This window comes from Manis javanica, chromosome 11, assembly GCF_040802235.1.
Source record: "Manis javanica isolate MJ-LG chromosome 11, MJ_LKY, whole genome shotgun sequence".
Lineage (NCBI taxonomy): Eukaryota > Metazoa > Chordata > Mammalia > Pholidota > Manidae > Manis > Manis javanica.
In genome coordinates, this window is record NC_133166.1 from 63,382,139 (window position 1) to 63,393,437 (window position 11,299).

Consider the following 11,299-nt stretch of genomic DNA (forward strand, 5'->3'; position numbering starts at 1 on the left):
GTCAACCTCCTGCTGCCCGGGGCCACAGGCAGCCTGGGGCTCCACCTGCCTTGCTTTTCCCTGGACTCTCAGGGAGATGTTGGAGGTGGGCAGCAGGCCCACTCACCCAGGCAGCCTGACCAATTGAGTGATTTGGAAGCTGCATTTATCAGCCAAGACCTGTCCAAAGGTGGAATTGACATCTCTGCATTATACCACTCCAGCTTCCAGGACTACAAGACCTACTAAGGAGACAAGTACCGTGAAGACAAGAACATCTTGGTGAGAATGGGGTGAACATACTCAGGGCCCCGTCACTAGGGTTTACTGAGTCCTCTGCAGACTGTCATGCTCTCTCTTACTCTTCCTGGCCCCATGAAGTAGGCACTCTCATCGTACAGATAAGGGAATGGGCACAGAAAAGCAGTCACATCCCTAAGAAGGTTGAAGAGCTGGGTCTGTGTTCCTTTCCTCTCCGCAGCGTGCCTTCGCCAAGTCCCCGCTCTTACACACTAGGAGTCACTGTGGTCACAGTGGCGAGCAGACCTGCCACAGGGAGCTCAGTCTAGTGATGCAGCCATCCACTGGGGAAACGTTAGAAATAGTTCCAGAAGCACTTAAGTGGATGCCTGCTTTGGGTGGTCTGGGAAGGGGTCTTAAAGGCTGAATTAGCTAGCCATGGGTTGGTGGTGGTGGGGTCCTCCAGGAAGGAGGAACAACATGTGGAAAAGCTGTAGGGTGGGAAGGAAGGGCTTCTAGTAACTGGAAAAGGAGGCCCAGGTGGCTGGGGTAGGGACAGTGAGTTCTGTGATCAACTGTACAGATGGGGGCAGGAAGTTGTGAGGTGTTTGGGTGTTATCCTGAGGGTGATAGGAAGCCAATGAAAGGCTTCCAGCAAGGGAGGTTCACAACAGTTCTCTAGCCAGAGGGTGGAGTCACAAGTTCCCTTCTGTTTCTAGCTAAGCGATGTGTGGTCAGTAGCCATCTGCTTTTCTGGAGGCCAAGTGAGTCAGGTATCTCTGTGGGATCCTAAGGGACTGTACCCCTCCCCCTCCCCAATAACTTGAAGGACCTTTCGTGGACATGGAATTAGCAGAGGTGGGTAGGAGGCAGGGCCTGTGGTGGTTACAGATCCAGGCTCTGGAGTCAGGCAGGTGGAGTTCTGCCTACCACCAGGGTCACACAGCTAGTAGATTATTTAGCCTTTCTGAGCTTTGCTCCCTTTAAAGCAGGGATCGTAACAGAACTTTCTGCTCAGGAATTTTGAGAATGAAGGCAACTCACACAAAGCACTTAATTTAATGTCTGGCACATAACTCAATGACTGGTACCTGATACATAATATAACTACTATTATTTATGTAATTCTAAAGAGAAATCTACAAGCTGTAAGATTTTGGGTTTGTGGAAAGTTTTCAAACACTTTAAGTTACTTAACATGGGTTGAATTGTTTCCTAGGGCAGTGAGATCTCCATTTGAAATAATCTGGGATGAGTACTTACTGGAATATGTGAAGGGGGCCTTATGGGGCAGGGCAAGTGGACTGATCTCAGATTGCTTCCATCTCCAGGGCCTCATTAACCCTGTATCAGTGAGAATAAGCTTTGCATTGATCTGGCACATGACAGGGTAACCTGGGTTCCAGGCTCTGCTGGGACCCACCCTTGGGGCCCCATCCCCCTGCAATGTTTCTCAGTTTCTGGTAGATGCAGGAGTGGGACTTAAGAGTCTGGGGAAGGGAGTGGGGAAACAGTGTTAGAATAGCACCTGAGTTGCTGACTGTTCAGAGGTGTTCTCTGGATGGGTACAGGGTGGGTAGGCTGTCAAGGGAGCCTCTGGCTCAAGTGTAGGGATGGGGAGGTTGTCAAACACCTCCCATGAGACATCTATTTGTATAATCTATGACAAGAAGACTGGGGCCTCTGTCCATTAAGGAGCATGCAGTGTGTCCCCATTCCCATTTTGAGAGGGCTTGTGGTTTAGGGCACACGCCCACATGTATCCAAGGGCGGGAAGAGGCCATTTAGGCTTCCCTGGTCTGGCTGTGTTCATGCTCTGTCCATCACCAGCTGAATCAGAGTGACACGAACTACACTGAGGATGTCCTGCTGTAATATCCTAACTGGAGAGGGCAGTCATTGTAAGTAGCTTCCAGATCTATGGTCTCCTGGTCCACAGGCACCTGTCCTCGTCCAAGAGGGACTCAAGGCTGATTCTTGGTTGGCTCCCTCCCTATTTCTTTGAGCAACAACTTCTAGAAAGTGCTTAGAGCAAAACATCATCTAGAGGCAGCCTGGTATAGTAGAAATAGCACTGCCCTATATTCAAAAGGCCTGAGTTTTTGTTCAAACCCTCGCACTTACTGTCGGTGTCACCTGGGGAGTTGATGGCCTCAGTCAGTAGCCCTGCACCATGAGGTTGGATGGCTTGCTCTTTGGAAAAGACTGAAGTCTAGACCCTGAATGAGAAAGGGCTCCTGGGCCTGGAGCTGCAAGGTCTCTCTGGCTCTGTCTACAGCCTGTGGGAAGAAATGGCCCGGTTCCTGACTTAACACTGCCAGGCACCTGCCCAGTTTGATCCAGAAAACGTGAGTCAGTTTCTCAGCCTCACTGCCACCCTGGTACAAAGCTGTGTTCTTGGGGAACTGCATATTCTAGAGGGACAAGGAGAGCCAGCAGAGACTCTCAGGGCCAGGGCAGGGTAGAAGCCAATGGGTCCCAGAGGCGGAGGCTCAGTGTGGAGGTTCCTGGGGCCTGTCCCTCCCAGGGGTAGGAAAGTAGGGGGGACTAGCCCTTCTTACACGGGATTGGGCTTTCCTTCTGCCTTCTGTGCATCTCCAGGTGGTTGTTCTAAATGACTGCTGTGCTCTGGTTTCCATGCTGGCCATGGCTCTGTATGATCCAGGTGGTAAGTCAATGGGCTCTGCTTCCCCTCAGGGAAACAGCAACACATGGGCAGGGGCACACAGGCACTGGGACTTATGGAGAAAAGACATCTTGACTCAAGGCCTTACACCTCAAGTACAGGGAACGTTTTCTTATCACTTCTGCAGGAATGCGGTATTTGGATTCCCATTTAATAGGAAGCGAAATACATGATAGTCCTCAAGGAGGGATGCCCCAGGTGACAGTGGGAGCAAGCTCATATTATTAGCTGGGCTTTTGGGCTCAACCCCAATACAGAGAGCCCTAATAAATGGGCTTAGACTATATAGATTTCTTATCTTCTTCTCAAAAAAAAAAAAAGCTAATTAGTTTTAGACCAAATGTGGCTGAGAGATCTCTTCTCAATCCTACTCTTAATGCCTGAACAAGAACCTGATATTAACGAGCTCTGGATAGGTGAGAGTAAGTCACAAAGATGACCCATTTCATTCAGAAGACTAGGTCCTTGGTTAGTTCATCAATGAAGCCAAATGGATGGAAAGAAAACACAGGAGGTCCCCAGGTCCAGAGAGCCTCAGCCATGCAGGCAGATGAAAGCCCTCCCTGTGAGTGGACCTCAGCTGCCAACGTCGGGCCTGGAGCTGACAAGACTTGCTGAATGACCAGGGCTCCACCTGCTACAAGCCTGGCTTGGTTGGTGCCCTGGATTCTGAAGCATTCAAAGCAATATTCTTCCCTTTTCTCCTTCTCTGATGTACACACAGACAGGAAACTTGAGTTTTGTTCCTCAAATAGTGTTTCTAGATACAGATAACTTTTGTAGAGCCTGAGCCCCAAAGCATTAATCCCCAAGTAGAAGGATCGCCAAACTAACCTTCTGTCTGTAGCACTGCTGGTCTGGGGGCCTGACTGAGGGACCTATACTGACAGCTTTGTCTCCCTTTGCTCCCAGAGGCCTTTCTGACCACCACCCCTTCTATGGTGGCTTCATCTTTAGTTCCCACCTGTATTCGAAAAGTGAACTGATTCTTGTCCACCTGGACAGTGAGGTCAGAATGGGGCCCCTTCTCCTGCTCAGCCCATCTAGGCAATGGAATGTTTTAGGGGCATTTAGAAGGTGTAGAGGGCCTTGCTTTCCTCCCATATAAATGACAGTGGGGGAAGGATGGAGAAATTGGTGCAAAGAGGGCATGTAGGATTGGAGCCCTGGGTACGAAGGCAAAGGATTGTTGAGGGTTTATAGTAATGAGGAATCAAGACTTGGAAGCTTTCAGATAGGCAGAGTTTGTCTTTCAGATCACCAGTGTGAACACCCACCCATTCCAGCTCACTGTGGACAAGTTGGAGCAAGCCCTGCTTGAGGCTAGACTTAACGTAAGGAAGGAACCATGTCTTCAAGGTGGTTGAAAGGGGTTGAGTACTGAGACTCTGGTATGACTTGTTCACCAAGACTATATGGACTCCTTCTTCAGAAGAGGCAGTGTGCTGGGGGCATGTCCCCCTGCAAGAACTGAGCCCTGTCTCTGGCAGCTCTGGACCTTTTTCCTGTTCCCCACTGGGGGTAGTATAATAGTTGTTACTTCCAGATCCCACCTAGGCTCTAATTGGTCCTGACCTGATCCTTGGCTGAACTTGAGATAGATGTGAAGGACTCATTCACTTGGTTATATTTGGTGCTTCTTAGAGAACTCATGATAATCAATCCTCAGAATCCTCTGGAGAGATCTACTCCTGAGACTCACTGAAAGAATACCTGGAATTTGCCAAGAGAAATGAATTCCCCCTTGAGACTAGATGAAGTCCCTAAAACGGATTCCCATTGCTCATGGTCAAGAAGTAAGAATCAGAAATAACTTACCCTTCACACTTGTACTACACAGTGAACTTCTCAAAGTTATGTGTGACCAATTGGAGTTGAAATGAAGGAAATGCATCCACATGCCTACCACTTCAACCAAACTTTTCTTGCCATTTCTCTTCTGGCCTTTGCCCATGTACAGACATCTACCTACAAAACAATCATACCAGAGTTTTGTTGCCTTTCTATTTCTTATAGCATAAGCACTTTCTCCCATAATCCATTTCCCAAACTATTTGGCCTGAGATGTCAAGAAAGACAGACTCTCAGACCTGTGTATACCTATGGAACCTCCCATTCCTGAGAACATGTTAATATCAGTTGTCTCTGGAATCCTGAAATAGCCCAATTAGTTAGGATAGATAATCTTCAATTTTTCTAGAAGACACATACCTATTCAAACTTTATAACTAATCCAGACCAATTAATGGCAGAACATGGGGACAAAAGGAAGAATGCTGGAAGTTACGGGCTGCAATTTTGACAAAACTATATTCCAATCTCAGCTCTAACACCTGCTGGTTGACAGAATCAACTTTCTATCTCATAAATTTAGTTTCTTCATCTGGGAAATGGAGATAAAAACACTGCTTCAGAGGGCTGTTTGGAGAATAAACAAGATGATGTGTACGAGCACTTAGAGCACTTAATGCCACTATTCCATTCAGACCCTGGGAGGGAGCTCCTCACTATACCAGGTGACACCCTGCCCCTTCCCACTGGTCTCTGCTTGACTGTTGAAGGGTTATGTAAGATGTTCTCATGCATGTCTTCTGGGTCGTATTCCTTTCTGGTACCTCCAAGCCAGGTATAAAGGTGCCTCTGGTATACCACCCTATTCTCCCTTACCATGCGCCTCGAAATCGTTGGATGGGCTGCTGGGGCAGTAGGAGTATCTGATCTGTATCTAGAGAAAACCATTAAAGGAAGTGAATTGAGACAGAGAGAACCTAGATATTGTTCTCCCTCTTTCATCCAACCTGCAGGTACAACCTACATGTGATTATAGATGAGATTTACATGCTGTCTGTGTTTGATGAATCCATCACATTCCACAGTGTCCTGAGCGTGGAAAGGTGAGTTGATCTTAGCTGGGGTTGGGAATGAGGACCATGAGGCTCCTGCTCATGTGCAGGGTAAGCTCATGTGCTATAAAGTTAATTGGATGTGTGCTGGGAACTGGGCTAAGTACCATTGGGAGTGTAAAAATGAGCAAAGCATCATTTTTCCTCCCAACTGTCTTCACTAAATGCCATTTTGTGCACTAGATAACTTGAGGGCAGGGTATAAAGTATACTGTCCAAATTCAAGATAAAACCCTACCAAAGGTCAGGGTAGGAGCTTCTTGACAAGCACAGGGAAAGAACAGAAAGAGGGCAGAACTTTATGGGTAGTATTTGGTCTGAGAATAGATCCCAGCAGCTAAAGCACAAGAAGCGCTTGCCTGGCAGAAGGAACAGCTTCAAATGTGGGGCAGTAAAAAATAGGTGAGCACATTTTAGAGACAGTGGGTGCCCTACATGTGTGAAGAGCCAACTGCCAAGGAGATGGCTTTGGACCAGCTATAGGAAGTCCATGAGCCAGGGTGAGGGGCCAAGACTTCATTCAGTGGACACTTATTAATTATCCCATCTAGTTCTCCCAGGATGCCTTTTGTTAACTTCCTGGCTTAACTGGGGCAACTGTTTCTTAAACTTTGGTTCCTGTAGGCCCTTCTTTTAAAGAAGGGATCTCAAGTCCTCTTTCCTCTTTTCCCTTCACAGACCCAAAGTTTTCATCCTTCAACTGTTTCTCCACAACCTTGACTGTATTGTCTCCTCTCCAGTTTGCCTGACCCCAACAGGACCCATGTGATCTGGGGCACCAGCAAGGTGAGCCCCAGCTGCTTATCCCTGGGTAGGGAAGAAAGGGGAGCCAAGAGCAGCAGGCAGACAAACTAGGTATTCCCTCTCCTACTTCTATTCTTCAGGGATTTTGGCATCTCTGGCTTCCACTTTGGAGCTCTGCACACCCAAAACAAGGAGGTGGCCTCTGCTGTGAGCTCTTTTGACTACCTCCACAACATCTTGGGAGCATCAGCTGCTCCGGGACAGAGGTACTGAGCCCCATCCCAGGCTGGCATCTGGGCCAGACCTCATGGCTATGGGTAATGCCTGGGTCTGCCTGGACCTCTGACATGCCCTAAATACACGGAAACTCTGTTCACTGTCTCAGGTTTAATGATGGCAAGACAGGAAGTTTGAAGGAGGGCAGGATGCAGCTCAAATGGTGCAGTAGGGTATAGATGGAAGATGGAGGTGCTGGTTTAAAACAGGCTGGGTTTTAATTTCTGGCTGTTTGGTAGCACATGCTCTGCCTGGAAAGGGAATGGTTAATTGTACTCTAAGATTTGAAGGTGGGAACTACAGAAATCTGTCTTTATGTGAAGGTCAGTTTTTCCTCCCTAATGTCCTGCTTGCTTCAGACAGAGATTAAAGAAATGCCCTGATACCTTGAATATCATTTGACTTCATCTTCCAAGGTGATCAAAAGAGAGCTGCCATTTGGGCAAGTTGGTGTGGCTAGACCGGTGGTAACTGGATTTACCTTTCTCCATGGATCTTAGGTGAATGCTGGCTTCAGAGGGAATGTCCCCCCTGTAATACCATGGCCCAAACTTAGATAGAGCCCCCTTTCTTAAATACCCTGTAATGGAGCAGATGTCAGTCTAGAGAATTTAAATTAAAGTTGGGATATAATATAATCAGATAATCTGATTTAGAAAACAGTTTGCTTTCAGCTTTGGGTGAGGAAAGGGTTGATAGGAGAGGTCCAACAGAATGGTACCAGGCCCTTTGATAATTGGCAGAATTCAGACTCCCAGCCTCTTGAACACAGTTTCTTAACATTGGGTACATGTGATAATTACCTGATGTATGGACTCCATTGCCAAAGATTCTGATTTAGCTGATCTGGAGATATAACCAGGCATCAGGACTAATGTGCTGATTAGTCAGGTGGTACTAATGTGCTGCCAATGATGAGAACAATTGGACTAAGATCATCCCCAAGCATGTCTAGGTTCTTCAGAGTCCATTGTGTGAGACTCTAAGGCAAAAGGTAAGGGGAGCTGTGTGGACTTGCTGCTTGCCCAGTTGACAACAGCAGCACTAATCCCCTCAGTGAGTAGGGGATACCCTGACTCCTTGCCTCAGGTATGTAAACTCCAACAGAACATTCCTACTGGACTACTGTGGATAAAATGAGAGTTCTTGTGGCCAGGATTCTCAGCTGGTGCTGGTTGACTAGCTCACTGCACACCTGTGGGCAATACATGGCTGTTGACTCTATAAAAAGAGCTCCGCACAGTGCTCTGGGCACAACACGGTGGCACAGCTGCAAGACTGCAGGAGAGCAGAGCAGAGGCAGAGACGCTAGTGCTCGACCTACCGCCAGAGAACAGGCCGGGTAATAAACCCTTTCACCCCAAGAATGTTTTGCTGTCAATTTCTTTGGTCACACTGAATCCAGAGCGAACTTGCCCAGGGCTGAAACCCATTGGCAAGACAACTACTTACAAGCCTGATGTCTCCACCTGAGCCGTAGTTATAAAGTGGGTGTGTTGGGTAAAGATGCTATCAATTTAAATATCATAGAGTCAGTCTTGGATTGAGATAGCTGGAATGAAGCCCAGGCAGGGAGTATTTGGTAAGGAACTCCCTAGCAAATCTCTGCTACAAGATCTGTGACAGCCTTCTTTCCCCACTCATCCAGAATGGATTGACAAAGTGTACCTGCCCACTAATTGCTCCCGGCTACAGGCAGCTCACAAGTACATCACTAACAAGTTGAAGGCATGGAAGATCCCCTTTCTCAATTGTGACTCTGGCCTCTATATTTGGATCACCTGGAAAAGGTGAGCTTTGGGAGTGAATACAGGTGTTCTTGGACAGAGCAGCCTGATCACACTTGAGCTCAGCTCCATCCCTCTGCCCTCCCTAGTATCTGGACCCATGCACATTTGAGGAGGAGCTGCTCCTTCACCGTGGCCTCTTGGATAACAAGCTGATGTTATTCCATGGCAAGTCCTACCTGTGAAAGGTGCCTGGCTGGTTCCACCTCATCTTTGCAGTTAAGCCTCCACCAGCTAAAACTCGGTGAGTGGTGCTGACCTCCCAATCCTGGTGTCCTTCAGAGATGTCCCATCAACTACTCTAACTCAATACCAAAGCCTTCCTTCACTCTCATATCTTTTAAGCTCCTTTGCAAAAAGGAACTGATAGGTGCTTGCGGTGTATTACATCTTTTGGGTATCTGTTCTGTGCCTGCCATTGAGCAGAGCATTGGAACTATAAGCTAAGTAGAACTCTGCCTTGTGGAGCTTGCAGTCTAGTGGGTGAGATAGACAGATGACCACAGAAGTCCCTGTGTATTATACCATAGAGCTCAGATCCTCCTCTGAAGATTACAGGTATATGACATTGATTTTAACAACTATTTGTTGCATCTCACCACATGCCAGACACTGTTCTACCTGCTAAGGATATAACAGTGAATGAGAGAACATTTATATCACAGAAATATCTTTTGGGCTAATGTGGAGATACAGTGAGTGAAGGGACATTAGAGGTAGATAGAAAACTTGAGGCCAAGGCCATAAACCAGGTTGCAGAGACATGAAGGTGTCTGAAGGCAAGGTGCTGTGGTAATAAAGCTTTAAAAAAGCTATTGGGGATGTGGCAGTTGGACTTGGAAATCCATCCCAGACCAGGGAGGTCTGAAGTTCAGCATCCCTGAATGGAGGCTCTGTGGGGGTCTCTCATGATCTGGGTATGTCTGAGGCCTGCCTGCAGACCCACTAAGTAGACTTCTTTCTCTCTTTTTCCCATTTGGGCCCTTTAGCCATGGATTGGTTCTATCATGTGCTAGCAGAGCAGAAGCAGGATTTGATTGTAAAGCAACTGGGAGATGCAAACAGAGAGGAAGTGGTCTGCCTCCCAACCAGCTGCTCCAGTCAGTCATGCCCAGAGAGTCCCTAACATCAGCCTCTGGTCCAGAAGTTGGGGTACTGACCTCATACTATAACTGGACAAACAGTGGACCCCTCTGTGAATGGTCTCATCTGACCTAGCCAGCAACCTCCTAAGCTGAGCATCTGTCATTTTTTGAAGCTTTGCATCTTTTTAATCTTTGCCAGCCATTGGGTATAGGGAATGTTTTATGGGATTGGGGTGGGAAAGGTGAGAGGACTAAAAAATCTCTCTGGGGGCCTATTTAGATGGGTTTATTTTTGTATTCAATATCTAATAAATTCCATATTCTCTTAAATCCCAGACCTGTTTTATTTCTTGTTCACATTTTTCATCACCTTTGGGAGCTGGATGATTTTCTTTGCCTTAGAAATTAAAAATGAAAAGGACATATTATCTGGGGCAGGCTGGAAGGGAAGGAAAGAAGTGATCCCTAACTGCTAGAACACTTTCTAGATGACAGATTGTAACATCTCATGAGGTCCTGACAAGATCGTGCCGACCTTACCATGAGTGACCAAGCGGCAGGGTGGAGGTATAATTCCATCTGCTCCTGCTTCCAAATACGAGTTCTTCCCATTCTTGCTTTTTCAAAAGGCTTTTAAAATGAATCTCTGGTGACAAGCCTGCGGTCTTCCATTTTCATTTCTAATGTTTTCAGCTATTCAAATCATACCACCTGTGTTTTCCTGAAAAGCTATTGCATATCTGAGCTTTACTCTGAGCACTGATGCTGTAAAATGGGCAGAGAAGGGATCAACCATACCATTCTATAGATAATGGGGAGCTTTTGGCACTAACTAATGGCTTTGGTCATCACGTAGGTTTGTCACCACCTTCCCTCTCTTGGTTTAAGGTTTGGTGGTTCTTGTGCTTCAATGACAATCTTTTTTCTTCAACAAAAAGTAGCATACCAACAAATTCTGACTTTTCAAGGTTTTTTACACCAGACAAGTTTCTGTAGAAACAACTATAGCTAATAAACACAGAAAGGGAATTCATTGTATGAATGAGATTACATGGGAGTAGAAAAGAATGTGAAGATGAGGACCAGGAGTTTCTCTTGGGATCCATGTAATGGGAGCTAATAGACAGTCTCATTAGGGCATTGTCCTGGGATGGAAGGGATGATGACTTCATGGAAATGATAGGCTGTTTCTGTCTTTTGTTCCACTCAATACTTGGACAATTGAGTGGGGAAAACTTAATATTCCTATCCATAAGCCTGTGAATCTCCCTCCATTTATTTAGGTTTTTAATTTCTCTTGGCAAGGTCTTTGTAGCTTTTAGTGTACAGGTCTCTCACATTTGTTAATCATTATATTATTTTTTCATGTCTTAAATATATTATTATTTTCTAATTGTTTGTTGCTAGTATTTTGAAACAACTGATTTTTGCATCTTGTCTCTCTCTACAACTTGGAAGGCCCTGAGATTTTGACCCTTTTTGCAAACTAACAGGTTTCTTGGATGTTGGCAGAAGGCATGAGAAATCTGGGTCAGAGACAAAGGACAGCTTATTACTCAGAGCAATAGCAGTAATCAGAGTATCAGTTTTTGGCTCCCC

At 46.4% G+C, this 11,299-nt stretch overlaps 1 protein-coding gene across 1 annotated transcript; it reads left to right on the plus strand.

Annotated features, from left to right (window-relative positions):
• The first annotated feature begins 1,062 nt into the window (after positions 1-1,062).
• On the plus strand, positions 1,063-9,928 carry ACCSL (1-aminocyclopropane-1-carboxylate synthase homolog (inactive) like). Its single transcript, XM_073217720.1, is given in 17 exon segments — positions 1,063-1,077; positions 2,050-2,120; positions 2,498-2,567; positions 2,821-2,887; positions 3,818-3,832; positions 3,835-3,914; positions 4,162-4,255; positions 4,552-4,578; positions 4,581-4,633; positions 5,708-5,799; positions 6,549-6,593; positions 6,693-6,795; positions 7,784-7,820; positions 8,474-8,631; positions 8,705-8,859; positions 9,091-9,098; positions 9,605-9,928. Coding segments are annotated over 17 exon segments (1,227 nt in total). The 3' UTR covers positions 9,742-9,928.
• Positions 9,929-11,299: the final 1,371 nt, after the last annotated feature.